This window comes from Diceros bicornis, chromosome 17 (assembly GCF_020826845.1).
Source record: "Diceros bicornis minor isolate mBicDic1 chromosome 17, mDicBic1.mat.cur, whole genome shotgun sequence".
NCBI lineage: Eukaryota > Metazoa > Chordata > Mammalia > Perissodactyla > Rhinocerotidae > Diceros > Diceros bicornis.
This window is the reverse complement of record NC_080756.1, coordinates 20,648,094-20,669,479: the sequence shown is the minus strand read 5'-3', so window position 1 is coordinate 20,669,479 and position 21,386 is coordinate 20,648,094. Positions and strand designations below refer to the sequence as shown.

The 21,386-nt window shown below is 57.5% G+C and overlaps 2 protein-coding genes across 2 annotated transcripts; one reads left to right on the top strand and one right to left on the bottom strand.

The window, feature by feature from the left end:
* The first annotated feature begins 2,831 nt into the window (after positions 1–2,831).
* Positions 2,832–5,881, top strand: WNT1 (Wnt family member 1). Its single transcript, XM_058557547.1, has 4 exons — positions 2,832–2,935; positions 3,678–3,931; positions 4,627–4,892; positions 5,393–5,881. The coding sequence occupies exons 1-4, from the start codon at positions 2,832–2,834 to the stop codon at positions 5,879–5,881; spliced, it is 1,113 nt and encodes a 370-aa protein (XP_058413530.1).
* Positions 5,882–16,699: 10,818 nt separating this feature from the next.
* DDN (dendrin) lies at positions 16,700–20,344 on the bottom strand. Its single transcript, XM_058557546.1, has 2 exons — positions 20,136–20,344; positions 16,700–19,726 (listed from the first exon to the last, which is right to left on the bottom strand). The coding sequence occupies exons 1-2, from the start codon at positions 20,342–20,344 to the stop codon at positions 17,815–17,817; spliced, it is 2,121 nt and encodes a 706-aa protein (XP_058413529.1). The 3' UTR covers positions 16,700–17,814.
* Positions 20,345–21,386: the final 1,042 nt, after the last annotated feature.

The window sequence follows — 21,386 nt, the reverse complement described above, 5'->3', positions numbered from 1 at the left end:
TTGGGGTTTTTTCGATGGGAGATATGACAGCATATTTGCTGATAGGTATGATCCAGTAGGGAGGTAAACTAATGATGCAGAAAAGAAAGAAAGGACAATTGACGGAGTGATGATTTGACCAAAATAGAAATTTGGGCCAGGTCATACATAGTGTGACCCAGATCTAGAGCCCTCTGGCTCTTCCCCACTACTCCTGGTGAGTGGGAAGGTGGAACGAAGGATACTAGCTCCTTCTTTCCTCTCCTCCCACCTCTGCTTGTCATCAGTGGTCATAAACAGGGTTTCCCTGTCTTCCAGCCCACCTCCCACGTCTACCGGTTTTTATCAATCCACTAGGCCAAGAGACTTGACCCAGGACCCAGTGGGGAGAAACTCCTAAGGGACAAAGGACAAGCTGCCCATGGTACATTGTCTATTGACTTGAGCCATCTGTTCTGGATGCCCTCTGCAGAGACTACTGGCTTTTGGACCTGTGGAGGATGCTGGGCCAGTACATCTTGTCCCTCAGGGTTGAATCCTTGGAGGGGCCAGTCACACTGGACTGGGCAAAGGGCCTGGGAAGGACATTCCCCTCAAAAGTAACCTCCATCAGGCTTCATTTGGGTTAATATGCATATCACTAAAATGCAAGTGCCCCAGGAGGATTAATTAAACTTAGATATTTACTCCTTAGAGTGATTTCCCTGCCTTGGAGGGGAGGCCTGGTCGTTTCTGGGGCTCGGAACTATTTAGGATCAGGCCTGGATACATTACTCAGTCAGAAAGCATCCTAAAAGCAGGGGAGATGAAAAAGAGAGGATCCAAAAGGGAGGCAGGAAGATCCTAAAGATCATTTTTATTTATCTGTCAATTTTGAGAAGCGCCTCCAGTCTGCTATTGCTACACACTCACAAACAGCTGGTAAGGTGGAAAGAGCATGGGGTTTGAGTCGAAACAGTCTGGGTTTTGACCTGGCTTTACCATTTATTCATATATCAGCTGTGTGGACCTTGGACAACTGCCTAGTCTAGTTTTTCCTCTGTAAAATGGGGAGAGAGGAGAGATGTAAAGGAGGAGATCCTCCCTTCTTCCAGAGGCCATCTGTGTGTGGTGGGGGAGCATGATAACCAGGCTGGCAGTGCCTCCTATGCCCAATCTGGGGAACAGCAGCCACTGCTTCAGTAGGAGGCCAAGGTGGCCTTGCAGCTGAGTTGGAGTCTCTGGGAGGGAAGAGAAAAGTGTACAACAAAGGAGATGGTTGCAGGTACTCTGGGTATCCCAGCATGGGGAGAGTGGAGAGAACTAGAGTTTAGGGGAAGGCAGAAACTTGGCAGAAAAATCCAAAAAGAAGCAGACACATGGAGGCACAAGTTCCCTCTTCTGGGGTCAGTTTAGCCAGCAGCCCTTCTCTTCCCAGCCCTCCCCCACCATTCAGACACCTGACATCTACTACACTGCCCTTCATTTCTGAGCCTAGTCCTCAGAGACTCAGCCACTCCAGGCCTCATCCATCTTGATACCAACTTGGTTGCAGGCTCAGCCCCCTCCCCCAGTGATATGCACAGGTTGACACATGCCACAGGGTGACCCTATGGTGACACAAGGTACAGAGGGTGAGAGTGACACATGTTTAATCACCCCCCACACACACTCATCCACCCATCCACCCACCTCCACACATAGTCCCAGACACTCTGTCCATCAGTCAACCTTCTGGGTCTCTCCTGACAGTAGCTGCCACCTCCTTCCTGACACATAGGAGATGATGCTCTGTCCCAGGTGGTGGCTGTGACAAGATGACTCAATGATCCCTTCTGACCTGAGCTAAATTCCAAGATTCTTTGGAAAGATTCCTAACATCCCTCCTCAACACACAGAGTTTCTGCACACGAGGACACACATGAATGTTACCCTCAGAACACACACACATTCTCACATGCACTCACATTTGCATTGTCCCACTTACACACACACAGAGCCACTTGTGCACTACTTCCGGCCCACAAGCACGAAGTGCCGCTTCCTCAGGTTTCTCTCCATGGCTGGGCTCTGTATGGTTATCTCACTCCCGACCCATCCCCAGGATTTCCCTGACCACAGCCCCACCCCCACTCCCACCCCCAGTCTCCCCCTTTTCCTTCCCTATCCAGCCATCGGGGTTCCTAGGCGGGAAGGCGTCTCCCCAAAGTCGCCACCCAGAACCACAGCTTTCCTTCTTCCACTCAGGAGGGACAAGAGGGAGAAAGGGGACGCCGGCGGGGCCGAGGGTGACGTCGAGGGGACAGCCCCACGGTGGGCAACGAAGCAGCTGGGCTTCGCGGATTCTCCGGGTAGCACATTGTCGCCGCGCCCCCTGGCGGTCACTGGTCCCCGACGGGCTCCGGACGCGAAGAGGAGTGAGGCGGGCGCGCGTGGGAGGGCGTCCCAAGGGGAGGGGTCCGCGGCCAGTGCAGGCCCGGAGGCGGGAGCCACCGGGCAGGGGGCGGGGGTGAGCCCCGACGGCTAGCCCGTCTGCTCTCGGCTCAGACGGGCGGGAGCCACGGCCCCGCTCGCTGCCCATTGTCTGCGCCCTGACCGGTGCGCCCTGGTGCCACGGTGCGGCCCGGCGGGGCAGCCTCCTATCGTCACTTCAGCCAGCGCCGCAACTATAAGAGGCGGTGCCGCCCGCCGTGGCTGCCTCAGCCCACCAGCTGGGACCGCGAGCCATGCTGCCCGCCGCCCGCCCCCAGGGCTGTTAGAGCCAGACTGCGAACTCTCGCCACTGCCGCCACCGCCGCGTCGCGTCCCACCGTCGCGGGCAGCAGCCAAAGCCGCCCCAGCTGCAGCACAGAGCAGGCAAGGCCGGGCAGGCCATGGGGCACTGGGCGCTGCTGCCCGGCTGGGTTTCTGCTACGCTGTTGCTGGCGCTGGCCGCTCTGCCTGCAGCCCTGGCCGCCAACAGCAGTGGTCGATGGTGGTAAGTGAGCTGGTGCGGGGTCGCCACTTGTCTCGGGGCGCAGAGCCAGGGGCCAGCCCCATCCAGCTCCCACGCTCTGGGATGCGTCGGCAGGCAGGCTCCCTCCAGCGCCCTGACTTCCCTCTGAGACACCGAGGGGCGCTCTGGAGCGGAGCTGTTCCAGAGAATCCAGCTCTGCTGAAGTGGGGTGAATGGTCCGGCCGCGGCAGCCCACGATACTCCAGGCAGGGAGCCCACTCCCATCTAGCACTGCCCTTCTTCCTCGAGCCCCACACCCAGTCTCACAGCGGTAGCCACACCACAGGTTTTCCTGCCTGGGGAAGCGAAGGGCCAGGCATGCGCTCTGAAAGGAAGAAGAGGACGGGATTCCTAAGCATTTCACGCCTTGGGTGGGCATGGACTGCAGGCTAGGATTTCTTCGCCCAGGCTGCCTGGAAGCAGGCTCTGAGAGCCAAGGTGGACATCTAGTCTCCGGGTTCCCCATGCCTCCCCTGTCCAGTCCCCGGAACCAGGGCCCCGAGCAGCCGGAGGACTCCTGGGCACACAAAAGTCTGGACACCCAGTCCTTTCAAACTACTAGTGAGCCCCGGAGCGCCAAGTCATTACCTTATTATTGATCTCCTGCCGCTCTCTCGGAGCAAATAGCCCCTGCCCCAGGAAGAGTTCAGGGTGGGCAAGACTTTTTTGGTTAGGGTGCAGGCCCCCTTCCTAGAGCCTGAGCTCCTATCATGCGTCTCTCCAGGGGCATCGTGAACGTAGCCTCCTCCACAAACCTGCTGACCGATTCCAAGAGTCTGCAACTGGTGCTCGAGCCCAGTCTGCAGCTGCTGAGCCGCAAACAGCGGCGGCTGATCCGCCAGAACCCGGGGATCCTGCACAGCGTGAGCGGGGGGCTGCAGAGCGCTGTGAGAGAGTGCAAGTGGCAGTTCCGGAACCGCCGCTGGAACTGCCCCACGGCTTCAGGGCCCCACCTCTTCGGCAAGATCGTCAACCGAGGTGGGTACCCAGGAAGGCGATGCTTCCGGGACCTGGTGAACGCGGGGTCACTTCTAGGGCATGGAAGGGCGAGTGCAGGGAAGATGTCCCGGGCGCCTGCAGGGTCACACATCAACCCGCCAAGAGCTTCATGCCTAGAGCCAGCTCTGGGCCAAACTCGTTCTATCGGGCGCTTTCAAGCCGTGCACCTCGGACAAGAAGCATAACTTTTCTGAGCCACTGCCCCAGAGAAAGGGAGCTCTGGGTCGTGGACGCTGGCCGGCCACCGTTTTCCCCCAGCCCCTCTCAAAGGCGCCTGGGAAGCTGTTCTCTGCGGGCGTGTATGTCTTGCCTTCAGCCCAGCAAGGCTTGCATCGCAGACATGGGCCGAAAGTCTGGGCTGCGGAGAGGTCTTGGCGGTGCAGAGTTCTTCCGCTCCCCTCTTTTCGGTTTTTCTCTCTGGAGCTGCCCCACTTCCACTAAGGAGACAAAATGCGCCCTGAGTCTCAATACACATGATTACAAGTGTGGACGTGGTTGCGTGCCCACGCACGTACTTTCTTTAAGAGAGAGGTTCCCAACACAGCCGGCTGCCTGGCTCCCAGGACTCTAAGGGTGGAGTCGGGGCGTGAGACTTAAGGGGCCCAAGCGCTCCACTGAGGGTGCTGGGCGCACCCCGCGTGACGCTCGCTCATCCCCGCTCTCTTCTCCCACAGGTTGTCGGGAAACAGCATTTATCTTCGCCATCACCTCGGCCGGGGTCACCCATTCAGTGGCGCGCTCCTGCTCGGAGGGCTCCATCGAGTCCTGCACGTGCGACTATCGGCGGCGCGGCCCTGGGGGCCCCGATTGGCACTGGGGGGGCTGCAGCGACAACATCGACTTCGGCCGCCTTTTTGGCCGGGAGTTTGTGGACTCCGGGGAGAAGGGGCGGGACCTGCGATTCCTCATGAACCTTCACAACAACGAGGCGGGCCGCACGGTGAGCGGGCTTCAGGGGCTCCGCACCCGAATTGGAGTGGCAGGGATCTCTGAGTCCCTGCGCAGGGGCTAACCTCGGATTTGGGAAGTAACGGTCGGTGATAAGGCCGGCGTTAGGGTAAGGAACTAGGAAACGGCGTCCTAAGGAAGCGAGAGGCTTGGAAGAAAGCCAGAGACTGGAAGAGATAGTAGCCGGGGGCAAAGGGATGCCTGGGCTTAGGGCAGGTAGAACCGAACAGGTTAGAAGTCATGCAACCCATAGAATGTATTGCCTACAGCCCGTCCATTGTACAGATTCAAAAAATAAGGCTGAGACGCCGAGACAGACTCTCCAGCGCGGAGAAGAGTTGGGCCTAGTGTCCAAATCTCTGCGGAACATTTCGTGCCTAGGCCTGGGCCTTTGCTGAGGTGCCAGCGGCGTCCGGGAGGGGGCGGCATCTGGGATGAGGGTTCTGGCTCTGACAGTGGCCTGGGGACACCCTTTCTTCCCCCTTCCCCCAGACCGTGTTCTCCGAGATGCGCCAGGAGTGCAAGTGCCACGGGATGTCCGGCTCGTGCACGGTGCGCACGTGCTGGATGCGGCTGCCCACGCTGCGCGCCGTGGGCGATGTGCTGCGCGACCGCTTCGACGGCGCCTCGCGCGTCCTCTACGGCAACCGCGGAAGCAACCGCGCCTCGCGGGCAGAACTGCTGCGCCTGGAGCCGGAAGACCCCGCGCACAAGCCGCCCTCGCCCCACGACCTCGTCTACTTCGAGAAATCGCCCAACTTCTGCACATACAGCGGACGCCTGGGTACAGCGGGCACGGCGGGGCGCGCCTGCAACAGCTCGTCGCCCGCGCTGGACGGCTGCGAGCTGCTCTGCTGTGGCCGGGGCCACCGCACGCGCACGCAGCGCGTCACGGAGCGCTGCAACTGCACCTTCCACTGGTGCTGCCACGTCAGCTGCCGCAACTGCACGCACACGCGCGTGCTGCACGAGTGTCTGTGAGGCGCTGCGCGGACTCGCCCCCAGGAGCGTTCTTCTTAAGCCCGCCTCCCAAGACAATTGGCCGACACCTGAGACCCCGATACGCGCCCACCCAGTCCCTCCAGCTATACTCCCCGCGATTCAGACGTATGAGATCGTTTCTCCCACCTCCTCCTACCTGGGGACTCCTGAAACCACTCACCTGGGGCGGCAAGGACCTTCTTGCCATCCTGATGGACCTGCCCCGAACCTACCTCCCTCCCTCTCCGCGGGAGACCCCATTGCACTGCCCCCTGCTTGGCCAGGAGGTGAGAGAAGGATTCGTCCCCTCCCCCACCGGGGTCAGCTCCTGATGGCGTTGCTCTGCCTCCTCCACCGCGCCAGCGACCTCCTTGCCTCTCTCCCTCACCTTTATCCTTCGTTTTCTCCAGGTCCCCACATGCCCCTTCCCATTCTCCTGCCAAGGGTGCAGACCCTGAACACAGACCTGGGCATCAGGGCCTTTGTCCTCCCCACCCCCCCACCATAGCTGAAGTGGGAGGTCCCAGGATGAAGGGGCAGCTGTGATGGGGAAAATGAGGGGAAAATGAGGTTGGAGGACCCAGCAGAAATACCCCCATTCTCCCAGCCTCCGTCATGGAGCCATTGAACAGCTGTGAGCCATGCCTCCCTCGGCCACCTCCTACCCCTTCCTGTCCTGCCTCCTCAGCAGTGTGTAAATAATTTGCACTGAAACGTGGATACAAAGCCACGAGTTTGGTTGTTGTAAATAAAACTATTTATTGTGCTGGGTTCCAGCCTGGTTTGCAGAGACCACTTCCACCCCAACCCAGTCCCTCTCCATTCTTCCCTCCTTTTGCCCTCCAGCGTTTTCTCCATCCCCTTCTCCTTTCCCCAATTTCTCAAAGATGCCATTGCCTACCGGAATCAGTATTTCCTTACACTGTAGCTATTAGTAGTTCTTCGCCCCCACCAATGTAGTATCTTCCTCTGCAGAATAAAATCTCTATTTTTATCAATGACTTGGTGGCTTTTTCTTGAATCCAGAACACACCATTGCTTACCTCTCTTAGACGAATAGTATATTGTTGGGGAACTTGTTTCCTGGCCCTGCAAGAGGACCCTGAGGTTCTGAACCTGGGATCACCCTAATGAGGCCACTGGGGATCCAGGTCTCCACAAGAACCTGGTCAGGAGCCAAAAGACCCTGCAAGGTTCTTCTTCCTGTTTGAACATCAACTGGCTGTGTGAGATTGGGCAAGTGGATAGCTGCCTCTGTTTCTTTCCTTGCTGAAGGGGGATTAAACAAACTCTGAGCCTCCTATCTAGAAGAGTTGTTGTGAAAATAGCTACAATTGAGTGATAGCCATGACTGTGTTCTGAGAAGAAACCAAAGAAGAAAGAGAAAGAGAAACCCAAGCAGAAAGGGTGCTCCCAGTGTAGAGCTATTGGTCTCCGAAGCCCACCCGCTTCAGCTGTGGGCAGTGCATTGGGCAGTGGGGAAGGCACTTCCTGCCCCCAGACAAGGAAACACCTTATTAGGACCCCAGTAGTCCTGAACCCAGAAGGTCAGAGATGACGGTGGAGGAAAAGAAAGGAGCGGGAGGGCTAGAATTCAAATATAGCCAGGTTTAAACCAACGGAACCAAAAGGAAACCAAGTGTGGTCCATAACCAAACCGTGAAGCCAGCCATTCTCATAAAGAGCTCAAATGGGGATTCTGTTACTATCGCCACGATAGCTCTGTGTGGGCATTCCCCAGAGCGCGGGAGTACTGATCCTACCCACAGCCCTAAACCTGTCTCTAACTCTAATCCTCTCCCTGTCCCTGGGTCTAGGTCTAACCTTAGCCTTAACCCTAACTTCAGACAAACACTAACCTCTTCCTAAGCTTTAATGCCTCTCCCTAATCCTAATACTTCCCCCCAGGGGACACCTGAGGGATAGGGGGTGCTATGAAGCACTGCACCCCCCAAGGGCAACAACTGATCCCAGTGACTGGAGAATTTCCCCCTCTCCCCAGGACTCTTTTGCTGTTGTAGCTGCCTCCCACCTCTCCCCGGATGTGTGAACTCTGACCCCTGATGGCCTTTGGGATATGTGTGGGGGTAGGGGAGTGGAGCCAGGGGCTGTTCAATCTTGCAAAGATATCCCTTTCCCTTTCTCTCCATCTGCCAAGCCAGCACCAGCTCAGCTCTGATGGGCAGTCAAGGGGAAGGAATAGAAACCTTATTGATCTGGGGTAGGAGGCACCTGACAGGCCTTGGGTTTCCAATAAAGAGCCTCCTACAGAGAATGCCCATCTATAATCCAACCAGCTATTAGATCCTCCAGCTCCCAAAGCAAGAAGTTAATGGGCTGCCAGAGGCAAAAGAAGGGGTTTGAGCCCTTGCTGGACAATGCCCAGAGTTGGGGAGAAGCAGCAGAGTGGGGAGTCTAAGGGTTGGCAGCTGTCCCCAACCGCTCTCACCTGTAAGTCCTAACTCCAAGAACTAGAATCCGCATCTGCTTTCAGGCCTGGGGCTCTGGGCTGAGCTGACACATAGAAGCTGGAAGAAGAGCAAAGGAAAGCAGCAAATCTGTTCTGGCCCTAACTAGGCTCACAAATCTCCTGTTTTCTCAGCCTCAGTTGCCTTGTCTATTAGTCAGTGATGGTTATCGGTACTTAATCTCCTTCAGGAAGGTGATGAGTTTCAGATGAGATCACATATGTGAAAACTCAGGTCATTTGAAGACTTGCTGACACCTCTTCTGTGCCAGGCATATGCTGGGGATACAGTGATGTGCCAGCCATAGTGCCTGCTCGGAGGAGTTTACAGTGTGGCCAGGGAATCACACACATCAACAGATACCATCACTATAATGGGGGGAGTGCAATGTGCTCAGTGAAGTGTAACGCCCTCTGCATGTGCATGAGGTTTAAGGACAGACTCCCATCCCCAAGTCCTCCCCATGGAGGCCCTTCACTTCCCGGGGCTGAGCCTTCGAAGCAGGGGTAGGGAAGTGCAGAATGAGGCTGGGCCCTCAAAGGGGCATGTACTAATATAACAGAAAAAGCAAGCAGAAGTGCTGTAGGGTCTGCAAAGCACTACATAGGAGCAAATTGTTTTGTTGTTATGATCCTCTGTGCCATCCTCACACAGGGCTAGAGCAGGTCGAACCTGGGGAGAAAGGCAGCTGTGCCTGGAGAGAGGCCTTACTGAGGTCTCAGGGCCCAGAGCGGGCTGGGAGTTCACCATAGGAGAGTGCTATAGTGCTCTCAGGAATGGGCCTGATGCCCCAGCTCTGCCCTGTCCGCCCAGGCTATCCTCCCACCCACCTCAGATCTTCAGGTGCCAGGTGCCACACACCCAGGGGGACCCGAGGCTGCCAGGGACCCCGGACACATGGTTGGCCTCATAGAGTGAGGGAGGCACTAGTCCTGAAATACCCTGGGGGGAGTGGAAAAGCTGAGAGGACCGAGACGCAGGCCTGTACAGTCCCCGGGGGGTCAGCAGGCCAGCATCACACACCCTGCCACATGCACCCTGGAAAAACCCTGTCAGTGGGGCTGCAAATACCCCAGGGTCTAGCACCCCCCCCCCACCTCAGGCTGGCTCAGTCCTCCTCTCCAGGCCAGAGGGAGAAAAATAACAAAATGAGGAGAAAATAAGCTGTTTGGCTGTGGTGTGAGCAGGAATATCCATACAGAGCTGCCCACCACTCACCCTTACTCACTCTTTCCACACCCAGCCGGGGCGCCCAGCATGAGACAGACCACCCCCCCTGCCCCCTCCCCCGTCTGGGCTAAAAGCAGACGCTGGTGACCGAGCAGCAGGTTATAAATATGCCCAGGGAACTGCTGCCAACTTGCTCCCTTGTCATCCCCTGGGAGGGGATAGGGTGGGGTGGCTCCTAGGGAGGAGCCAGGGCTGCCCTGTTCCCTGGGGCCCAGGAGGAAGTGGGGCTTCCAAGAGGCTACTGCATTTTTGGCCCTTTTAAAAGGGAAGGAACCACAGCCACTTCATTTTTCCTGGACATTTGCTCATCTGGTCAGAGGTGGGGTCCCCATCCTTCCTGGGCCATGGCTGGGAGCTCAGAAGGAAAGGGCCCAAGGCCCTTCACTCTAGTGTCGTTGTTCAGCCCAGCCCCACTTCTCTTCTTCACACCCATTTACTCTCAGCAAAACTAAAGTTCATTCATTCATTCATTCATTCATTCAAGAGGCATTTACTGAGGCCCTGTGCATAAGCACACCTGCATGCACAAGCGTATGCATGTGTGTGTGCACACACACATGGCAGCCCCTATTCCCATGCATTCACATCAGCTCCAGCCCATGCTACAGACTTCTTGGCTCTAACCTGGCAGCCTCATCAGGAAGGGTAAAACTTCAGGTTCCTGGTGCTGCCTCAGAAGAGGTTGGGGGTGGAGAGTTGAGACCAGGGCCCCTAAACATCCCCACTCCAACTACTTCCCTGATAAATGACAGGGTCCTTCTCTCCTCCCTGCGTAATCATCCTCCCAGTGTAGGTGCCATGCAAGGAAGAAAGCGCCACACTACGGGATGCGGGGGGCACCTGCCCAGGCTGCCAGAGCCTCCTGCCTCCTAGCCACTTGCCAAGTAGGTGCCAAACTGTGCAAGAGGGGGCAGTACCACCCTGGGAAGCTTCCAGCTCTCCTCCCCCAGGGCTGAACCCCTCTCTTCTCTCTCTTCCCTATTAATCCTCGGAAGTGAAGGGGCCGTCCCTGGGGGGCCCTCAGCCCTATTGTGGCCCCTCACCCTCCTCGGCTGGCGTCTAATTAACTCCTCCTGCCCCTGGTTTTGTGTGCCCCCCTTACCCCACCTTGTCGGCCCCGCCCCTCCGCTCGGCCGGCTCCCCCCCACGGACATTCCAGCCCGGCCGGGCTGGTGTGCCAGGGCAACCAGGGACGGACCGAGGCCTAATCCCCCCGCCGCCTGGCCCGGCTGGGGGAGCCCCACTCACCTCCCCGCTCTCTGGGGGCTGCCCGGCTCTGCTGTGGCGGAGACACACAATCGGGACAAAGCCGCAGCCCCCAGGGGGCTAACTCAGCCTTCACGCCCAGGTTGTGCGGCATTTGGGGAGTTTAATGAATTGTCCATCACGCCTTTCAGGGCCCGCCCGTCAGCCTGGATTAATCTTCGGAGCCCTGGTGGGGTAGGAGACACTAAGCCTGTATTTATTACTCTCCCATTGTCACTAATTGAGGTAATTATCTGTGACTCTGGCCTGGCCAACAATGCGGCATTCACTCCTGGGACCTCGATGGGCCTGGCTCCCACTCCCAGCACCAACCCTCCCTCCTCTCCTCTCCCAAACCCGCCAGGGGCTAAGTTGGGCATTGGAGCAGGTTGGGAAAGTGGACAATGTCCCATAATGCTTCAACTTGCAACCAGTGTCTCCCACAGCCACCACTATGGAGTTGCAGCTAGGAGAGGCCCGTTCCCTCCAAAAGTAGGTGAGAGAAGAAGGCAGTCTGTCTGGGGACAGGCTTGGCTGGCAGAGCCCTCAGGCCACAGAGGAGCATGTTTCGGAGGTCTTTGGTTTTCTGGACTCTCCAACTCCTCGTCTCTGGGCCAATGCTGCCAGGGTGTCACAGGGCCCTTCTGTGTGGATTCACCCTCGTATCCCTAACACACTCTAGGTATACTCTGAGGAGGTCCCTAAAGCTACTAGGGCTGGCAGAGTGGCTGTGGATATGATGGGGGAGGTTGGGAGAGAGAATAGAAAAGGGCTCGTCAGGGAGCTCAGAGGAAGGGGAAGAGGAGCCATCCCAGGAAGGAGCATCCAGGGGTCACAGCATCCAGGGGTCAAACTAATGTGGCCATACAGCAACATTAGGGAGAAACTTGGATCTGGAGGGGCGAGCAGTACCTAAGAGTAGATTTCACATGGAGATGGCTTCCCAGGTCAAGGGGATTGGCCCTGAGGAACAGGTGTGTGTGTGTGTGTGTGTGTGTGTGTGTGTGTGTAAAAGAGAGAGAAATTTAGTAAAGGAAGATTTGGTTAGGACTAGACAGTGACCTCCCTAAGGGCAGGGACTGTGTCTAGATCACTGTTGTTTTTCCAAGAGCCTAACATTGTACCTAGCACATAGTAGGTACTGTCAAATGAATGGATGGATAGATGAGGCCTGTACTTGCATTGGGGTTGGGGGTCTGTCGGCTCTTGTCTTCCGTAGCTGCACTCAGGCTCTTCATTCTGTCTCAGGACTTGCTGGAGGGGATATGCCTAGACCCTCCCACGATGGTTCTTCGATGGGCACTTCAGCTGCAAACGTTAAGGACCTTGGCAGAACTCAGAGCTACAGTTGGAACAGCGCCACCTTGTGGTGCCTCTTGGCAACGCTCCTAGAGAGACCCTGGCAAAGAAAGCAGGGTCATCCGTCCTAAGTGGCAGGGGTCACCCCAGGCAGCAGCCACCCCTCCTCCTGTATACTTGAGGCTGAATTGCTGTGCCAGCGTTCCTGTGGCACAGTTTTATCATTTGGTCCTTCCTTCTGCCAGCATTTGCTGAGAGCCTGCCCCAGGCCAATCTTGCAGGGGATACAGAGCTAACTCAAAGTCACTACCCTTGAGTGGCTCATGGTCCAGCAGGCAATTCCACCAGGTAACAAGACCAACAAAAGTCATAGCCAAGCAGCAGAGAAAACAATGATATAGGTGTTGAGGAGGCAACTGGGACATTCGCAGCTCTAAAACTCTCTGCCCCTCACCTCTCCCTCAATTCCTCTCACTCTTTTTTTTTTCCCTCTTACTCTTTATCTCTGCTTCCCAGAGGCACTTCATGATTTGGCTTCCACGCATCATTCCAGGATCCCATCCCTCTGCACCTCTGATTTTCCAGTACCTCTGTTCCCTGTGAAAGCTGGGTGCTTTCCCACCTCTCTACCTTTGCCCACACCCTGGAAAGCACCTCTTCCCCATCTCCCGCTGTTGAAACCTATCTCGAATGTCCCTGCCTACATGAAGCTCATCTAATTTCCCTCGGCAAAGTGACCTTGCCTCCTGAAGCACCTTCTTGGCAAGGCTTTCACTAACAGCACATACTGTCTGTCCCATGTGTGGTTATCTGTGTATGTTACTCATCCTCCTACTAGGCTTCTAGCTTCCTGAGGACATGGGCACTGTGTTTTGTTCATCTTGGCATCCTTTGCAGCACTGAGCTAGGCATATTATATGCTGTCGTGAAGAGAATAGATGGATGGATGGATGAAGGAATAGATGGATGAATGGATGGATGGATGACAGATGGGTTGGTGGATGGATGGATAAATGAATGGGTGGGATGTATAGATAAATGGATGCATGCATGGATGCATGGATGGATGAACAAAGGATGGATGGATGAATGGATGCATGGATAGATGGATGGATGAGGCAACCCTTCTCTAAAAGGACTCACAAAAGGCTTTGTGGTACCAGGGATTCAAGGGAGAGAGCCCATCCCATGCTAGGACATTCACAGGAGGGGACAGTATCCAGGCTGAGCCTTCCTTCACTAACATACTCACCCTCAGCAACTTATCTCCCAGAGGCCTGGGCATATTCCCACTCCCCAGAAGTCACAGTCTGGGAGCTGCTCTTTCCTTCATGCTTCCCTGCACCCTCAGGAATGCCTTCATTAACTTATATTATGTTGTACTGCCTGCATTGTAATGACTGTGGGTTTCCTCTCCCACATCCCCTCCCCTCTCTCACACACACCCTAGATTGTGAGCTCCCTGAAGATAGGAACCATGTCTGCGTCTCTTGTGTGTCCTAGGGTCTGGCATATGTGTTTAATAGGTGAGTGAACAAATGCATAACTGATTGAATGTTGTCTCTTTTCCCCATAGACACACTTTGCACACTCCCTGTGTACTCATGTTCAGCCATCTCTCCTGGTCCTCTCCTCTTCATGCACATGCACACACTCCTGAGCCTGAATCCCCTAAAGTCCCAGAGTTATGGCCTTGTTCTTTGTTTCTTTTACCCATTTGTGGCCGATCTAGGGAAGTCCCAGGGCTCTCCTGAGAGTCTGAAAGGGGAGGGGGCTCTTAGCTCCTCTAAGCCATATTAACTGGGCCCAACTTGGGGCAGAAAAGGGCTTCCCTGGGAAGAACCTGGCTGTTGGGAGGGTAGTAGGGTCCTATGCTAACCTGAGGGCTGCCGTCCCAACCTGACCACACCCTCCTGCGTCTGCTCTCCCTACTCCTGACCTGTGAGGCTGTCCCAAGGTGGGGGGTGGTTGTGACCTCCGTCTTGAGGCTGGCCAGCTGGCAGACACCGCCGGATTTAGAAGTCATTTTCACAGCAGGGAGCCTCCAGCCTCCCACCCACAGGGCCCTGCAGAGCCAGTCTGAGATATGGCTCACCAAGGGCTGGCCCCCAGACCTGCAGTTGCTCCTCCTCTTATCTCTCTCCCTTTCTCCTGAGACCTTCAGCAGCTGGTGCTGACTCCACCCTTAGAAAAAGATGGAGGAAGCCCTTGGGGGGGGGGTGTCGCATTGACACCCTAACCACTCAAGTGCTCCTACTACACCATTCACCCATTCAAGGAGCTCAGTTTTTCTCTACCCCAGGGCTCCTCTCTCCTCTCTACCTGGCTTCTGCTGCCTGGTCCTCCTCCTCCCCTACCTCTAATTCTCTCTTCCCCCTCCTTCTGTCCTCATACCCCCAACACGAATGAAATAGCTCTAAAGAGAAAAAATAATCAGAGCTTAATACTTTCTATATACCAGGCATTGTACTAAGTGCTTTACATATTGAATAATTTAATCCTCCCAACAAGCCTATGAAAAAGCACTATTAATAACCCCGTTTTATAACTGAGGACACCAAGGCACAGAGAGGTTGAGTAACTTGCCACAGGTCACACAGCTAGTATGAGGTAGAGGCAAGATGTAAACCCAGGTTGCCAGGCTCCATTCTAAACACAGCACTACCCTATTTCTCTGACAATGGTAGCAGTGTGGGTGAGCTCTTGGAAACTCCAAGAGCCCCTCCACTAGAGCCACTCCGCTATCCCGTGCAGCTCACCTCTTCTACCAGCCCCAGAGCCCTGGAGCTCCTAGGCTGTAGCAAATACAGACAGATGCTCTCACGCTGCCCTGGCCTTCCTCAATCTTCCTCCTGGCCTGCAGTCCATCCTCTTCTCAAGCCCAGAGGGCCAAGGCACACCCTCCTCAGCTGGCCCAGGCTCACCCCAACCTGGCCTCGGTTTTCACTCCCACCTTTATCTTCCACAACTCCTCTGAATGTACCCTCAACTCAGGTCAAACCAGACCATTTGGTAATTTCCTAAACATACCCTGTTTCACCACATCCATGCCTCTATTTTTGCTGTTCCCTCTACTTGGAAGCCCTTTCCCCAAATTCTGTCTCAGATGTCACCTCCTCCATGGAGCCTTTCACGATCTGGTAAAATCCATGCACTCTCCCCTGTTTGACTCCTTGCAGTACTTACCACTCTGCTCAATACTATCGCTATCTGATACGTTTTCATCTTTACCCCACTGTCAGGCAGGCCTTTCTCATTTCTTTCCTGGAGCCCAGCCTGGTGCCTGGTTCCTCTCAGGTGCTCAGTAAATGCTCAATAGTTAGAATGGGTAGTTGTTAGAATTGTAGGTGGAAAGGAGACAGACCTCAGGAAACTTCCATCTCTGCCCAAGGTGACCCCCACTGCCTTTACCTCCTCCAGCAAGAGCTCACTTGAAACCCGACAGTGTGGGCTCCAAGCAGGTTCTGGGATGGACCTTCCTGAGTGACTGAGCCATGCTCTCCCCTTTGGAAACCCAAAGAGAACCATCTCCCTCCACTGACCCCAGGCAGCCTGCCCGGCTTAGGGTCCAGTCTGGCGCCCTCCCCGGCCGCCCAGCCCCCTCCCCGGCCGCCCAGCCCCCTCCCCGTCCTGCCCAGTCTCTCTGGGTGCGGGTGGGGAGTGACGTCGAGATAATTGGCGACCAAAATCATAAGTGGTTTGAGAGGGGGGCTGGGGATCTGAACGCTGAGCCGGAGCTGGAGTTGGCGGGACTCGGTGGGGGTGGGGGCAGAGGCGGGGCGGAGGGCCGGGCCGGGCCGGGACTCCGAGACTGAGTCTGGGCGAAGCCCCCGCGCCCGCCCGCCGAGTCGGCGGCTAAATTTACCCAGACTGACTCAGCCTTTGCCCGGAATGGGGGGTGGGGGGAGTGCGCCGGGGCAGTGGGAAGAGCCAGCGGGGGTGGGGTGGGGGGCAAGGAAGGGAGAGTCCGGACTGGGGGAGACAAGGGTGGGCTGGGAGTTTCCGTCAAAGGAAGGAGTCCCCTCCCCACCCCCAAGCGAGAAGGAGCAGAGGAGCCCTGGAGGAGGGGCACTGTGGGGAATGGGTCGGTGAAAGGAAGAAGATGCCAGCCAAAGTTGGACAAAGGGAAGCTTAGATTTATTGAGCGCCTACTGTGTGCCAGGCACTGTGCAAGGCGCTTTACATACATTATTCTCATTAAATCCTCACAACAACCCTGCGAGGTAGGTGTTTATAAACCCCCATTTGACAGATGAGGAAACTGAGGCTCAGGGAGGTGAAGTGATTTGGCCAAGTTCACATGGCTAGTAAATAGAGACAGAGGAGGTGTCCAAGATCCGAGGGAAAAAAAGACTTCAGTATCTGGGTCCCAAGCCAGTCGGTGTGGATGAGTACAAAGAGGGGTTCGGCGCGCTCCGGAAGTATAGAAGGCCAGAGGTCTGCTCCCGACCTCGCAAGGCTGGAGGCGGCAAGGTGGGGGACCGGCGCGCAGTAACGAGGGATCAATTGATGCACTGGCAGGGCCGGCGTAGCGGGGACTCGGGGACTAGCTACCGGGGAAATCCGCGACCTGCGCGCGCCCCGTAGTGGCTACAGCGAGTATTACACCCCACACCTACAGGCTTTTGGGGACCAGCCTCCCCCTTCCTTCCCTGGCCGGTTTCTGGAAGAGGCAGAGATGCAAGAAATTCTCAGAGTTCTTTCAGATGGGTGATACCACCTGGGTGGGAGATCGTGGTAACGATTCAGAGCATCACTAAGGAACATTGAGGAGGAGAAAAAGGGGAAGGCCTAAAGAGGTCCCAAGCTGATTCATTGGCTGCCTTCCCTCCCCAGCTCGGACCGCTACAGGCCAGGGACAGTGACAAGGCCACCATCCTGCCCTGCCTTGGGGAGCGCTCATCTAAACCTGATAGGAGCCCTTGTCCACTCACTCAGCTCTTGTGCAAATCCTGGACAGTCTTGAATTGAGAATGAGTGCAGGTGACAATGAAGCCACCAGGAACCCTCAGACTCTGTTCACTTATTCCTAACTCTTTCTCGGCTTGTGGAAGGGAAGATGAAATAAAAAGCCTCTCCAAAGGCTCCAAAACGTCAGGGATGGACCTTAGAACTCCCTCATTTTACATCCTAAGAGTCCTGGAGAGGGGAAGTGACTTGCCTAAGGTCACCCAGCAAGTCAGTGTTCGAGTTGGGATTGGAGCCCAACACTTGTGACACCAAAGTGAGCCCTCTTCCTCCTTTTCTGGTTGCTTCTGCTTTCCTCTTCTGCCAAGGGCTTCTCTGTCACCTGGTTACCTCAGTCCAAAGCCTCTCCATCACTTTCTCCCTCCTGCCCAGAGGCCCTGCCCTCAACTTGCCCTCCTATGACTATAGCATCCCTGCCCTCCTGCCTGATGCTGGCCACGCCTCTCTGCTCAACTGCACACCTGGTGCATCAGCTTCTGCTGAAGACCTTACTCCAGTGCCCGGAACAGAGCAGGCCTTAAGGTCTATTGCTCACCCACTTCTCCTGAAAAAAAAAAAAATCATGAATCGGCATATGCTCCCTTTCCTTTCGTTTGTGCGGCTTCTATTTCGAGTATGGGAACGGATATGAGTAAGGGGTACAAGGAAGTCTGTGAAGAAGAAAGGGGACCGGTGGGCCCGAGGATGGAGGGGTTGGGCAACACAAATACAAGAAAAAGCCTCTCACTGCCGCTCCCTATTTCCCTGCGGGGTCCCTTTAGGGTCCCTAGCCCCGAAGAGGGCCTCCCCGGTTTGGCTGATGACGTCTAGAATCTCTCGGATACTGTCGCTCAGCTCTGTCTTCCCACCTTCCCGGGGCCAGGTCTGCTCATTCCGCCAGGCGGCGCCCGAGGCTTCTGTGTCGCTTCCATCAGAAGAGCCGCTATGGACGCTGAGCTCCGCAGCTTCGTCCGAGTCCGAGTCCGGGGCGGTGTGGCGGCGGATGCGGGACACGGCTTCCCGCAGGGCCCCGGCGTAGGGCCCCGGGGTCCGCGCCCAGCCCCGGCCCGCGCGCAGCGGGACCGCCGCCACTTCCTGCGAGCCCTCGGCACCGCCCGCGCCTCCCGAAGCTGCTGGGCCTAAGGCTGAGTGCTCTGGGCTACCTGGCTGCATGGGGGCGTCCTGCAGGTTTACTTCGTCCACCGGGAGCCCCAAGATGCGGGAGGCGCGCTCTTCCAATGAGGAGTCCGCAGGCTTCCCGCCCTCAGCTTCGAACTCGCGCCCCCCACCAGGCTGGTGTGAAAGGCGTTGGCTGCTCAACAGCAGCTTTTGGCGAGGGGAGGGAAAGCCCGCGGTTGCCTCGCCCTCCTCCTTTTTGGGCTTCAGTTGGCTGGGGGCATCCTCCACAACGCGCGGCACCGCAGAGGACAAAAGCTGCACATGCTGAGTACGAGGGGTCGGAACATACTGGGACCGTATCACCACGCACGTGGCGTCAATGACAAAGACACCTTCTCCAGGAGCGGGGCCTCGGGAACTGCGGGGCAGGGTGTGGGCGCGGCGGGTCACTTTCCAACCCTCCAAGGTCTTGGGTCCTGCCCCTTCTCTATGACCCAGGGACTCTCTCCATCCCGTGCCTCCTGGAGCCCAGGGCCTGGGGAGGGTCTGGCTATGTCGGAGAGCCTGCTTTTTAAGGGAGGGAATCCAGCATTTGGGGAGCCAGCTCTGTTCTCTACCTTCTTTCCCTTCCCCGGAGCCCTTGAGCTGGGGCCTGGACCTGGGAGCGGGACGCGGGGGGCTGGGAGTCGCAGCTGCAGGCCCCGCGGGAGCTGTCTCCGTGCCTGGGCTCCCAACAGCTTTGGCTTGGGCACGGCCGTCGCTACCACTGTTCAGGCCAGCAGCAGCCAGCCCCAGGCTTTTCTCCGCGGCCCCCTTGCCGGACTCCAGCCTTGGCCTGGCTGTTCCACAGCCTGGGGAGCCTCCCAAAAGACCTCGCCCCTGTCGGAGACCCCAAGCCCCAAGGACGTCCCGGTAGATCCGAGGATCCAGCTTCTTCTTTGCGCACCCTCCCTCTGTCCTGGCTGGAGTGGGAGCAGGGGCTGACGAGGCGGGGACCTGGGAGGGCTCGGAGCCTCGCTTGGTCCCCAAGGTCCTGTGGGGGCCTTCGTAAGAAGGTGGAGCCACGTAGGGTGGCGGCCGGTCCCAGCGGCGTCTCGGGGCTGCCCCGGCAGCGCCTCTCAGCAGCAGGTGAGCCTCGTAGCTGGGGGGGCCTGGCCGCCGACCTCCCCAGGGCCTCGCCCACGCCGCCCCTGGGTCGCTCTGCGGCTGCGCGAATGGACGGGGCGGTCGCCCCACCAGCCCCAGGCGCTCCGGCCGGGAGGGAGCTGGGAGCCCTGCAGGCTGGGCCACCCGAGGGGCGTTCCGAGGTTCCGGGCGGGGCCGACCCAGGGGGCTCCTTCGGGCCCCACCAGCCTTGCGCCTTTTTCGCTCGGTCTCCTTGGCCTCCCGCTCCTGCGATGCTGCTTTCCTTTTCTCTTGCTCCCGGGCTCGGACCTCGGCCGGGGGCCCCGCCCGCCAGTTGGTCGCCTCCTGCAGCACCCTGGAGGCCCAGGGCCGGCGGGGCAGCGGCTCAGGGGATCCCGGGCGCGGCCCACACCTGGGACAATGAGCAGGAACCCAGGTGAGCAGTTTGTGGGGGAAGGGAGCCGAGGTCCGGGGAGCTGGGAGCATTGGAGACCATTTGGGGCAGCCGTGTGGAGGGGTGTGTGTGAGTGTGTGCGCGTGTGCACGTGCGTATATGTTAGGGCTGAAGTCGAAGCGGGACTCCTCACCATCTCTCCATGCACACTTTAACAGCGTCTGCCCCATCTCACCTCCTGCCCTTTTTCACGCCCACTCCTGTCCCCCCAAAACAACGCGGGGTGAATCAGGCCCCAGCCCTCGGGATTGAGGGGGAAGCGTGGGAAAGAGAAGGGGGACCAGCAGCGCTGGCTGGTGCCTGCGGGGAGGTCTGGACCCCACTCCCCGCCCCACCACTCTATTCCCCTCACCCGTCCTTCACTCACGTGCGGCTCTGGGGCCCTCGAGCCCAGTAGCTGGCCTGGTAGTCCATGGGCTGTCGAGGAGGGGCACGGCGACTATAATGACAGGAAATAGTCTTCACTTGGATCACCAGCAGCTTGGATTTCTGCACCCAGAGGCAGCTGCCAGATTCTTCATCCTGGAGCTCCCCGGGGCTGTCGGGCCCCTCGCAGAATAGCTGGCCATCCAGCATCCTGCCCCACCCCACCCCGGCCCCCCACCCTCCCACCCGCCCCGAAAGCCCCCTCCCAGCCCAGGGAGCTGGCGCCCACTGCAGAGCGGCGGGCCCAGTGACTGGGGACTATATATACCCAGGCACACGTGTGTGCCTGTCTGTGTGTGTGCGCGCGCGCGCATGTGACACGGCGCAGACGGCTCGGCGCTGCTACCTCCCCCGTGTGCACGGCCGCCCCCTGGGGCCTGGGATTGGGGGCCCCTTCCCACTGCTCTTGTACCCCAAGCCTGATGGGACCTGCACGAGTGGGCAGGGGACTTCTTATTCCTGCCAAGCTGATAGTGCCCCGGTCCCCATCCTAATTTCTTCAACCTTCCTGCCGTTTTAACCCTTCACTCTCTTGCCTGTCAGGGTGACTGACCACCAGCGTTCTGCCTCTGACTTCCTGCCCCGGACTTCAGTTTCCCCGACAGGGAGGTGATGAGAATGGAACTCAAGGTCTCTGCCTGCCACTGTCTGCTGGTTTCCATGGGGTTGGGGTGCAGGAGGGGCTGGCCCAGGGTGGGGGGCTATTTTTAGCGGCAGTGGCATTCGGGTGCAGAGAGATGAGTAACCAGCTTGAATGCGGTGGAGGGAGGAGGCGGTGGCTTTCACGCAGCTTTTGTGTGACTCTGGGGGAGAGCTGCCTCCCTCAACCTCAACAACGGTGACCCCTACACCCTCAACTTCTTATCCTCTCAGTGTTGCAGTCCAGGGCTGCTGGTACAGCGGGACACAGGATCCTGTCTTGGCCATCAAAGCCGCCCCACACTTGCATTCTAAGATGTTTGTCCTTGACCACCCATGGAGCCCTCTCCCCCCAACAATCCAGAAGCCAGGATTTTGGGGTCATATTGTTTTATGCCCACACAGCTCTGCTATGCACTTGCACCCTTTCAGAGGGGATGGAGAAGGAATGGTGTGCTCCCTTGGCAAAACCAATCCCCTAGCAACTGAAATGATAAAAGTGGCCCCCATTTCCCAGTGCAGAGCTACCTGTCCCCACTATCACAATGCTTGG

Excerpts from the sequence above, each read along its gene's own strand:
- DDN (XM_058557546.1), bottom strand. The coding sequence starts at position 20,344 with ATGCTGGATGGCCAGCTATTCTGCGAGGGGCCCGACAGCCCCGGGGAG. Across the intron at positions 19,727-20,135 it reads CGAGGGCCCCAGAGCCGCAC|GTGTGGGCCGCGCCCGGGAT; the intron begins GTGAGTGAAGGA and ends TCATTGTCCCAG.
- WNT1 (XM_058557547.1), top strand. The coding sequence starts at position 2,832 with ATGGGGCACTGGGCGCTGCTGCCCGGCTGGGTTTCTGCTACGCTGTTG. Across the intron at positions 2,936-3,677 it reads AACAGCAGTGGTCGATGGTG|GGGCATCGTGAACGTAGCCT; the intron begins GTAAGTGAGCTG and ends GCGTCTCTCCAG. Across the intron at positions 4,893-5,392 it reads ACAACGAGGCGGGCCGCACG|ACCGTGTTCTCCGAGATGCG; the intron begins GTGAGCGGGCTT and ends CCCTTCCCCCAG.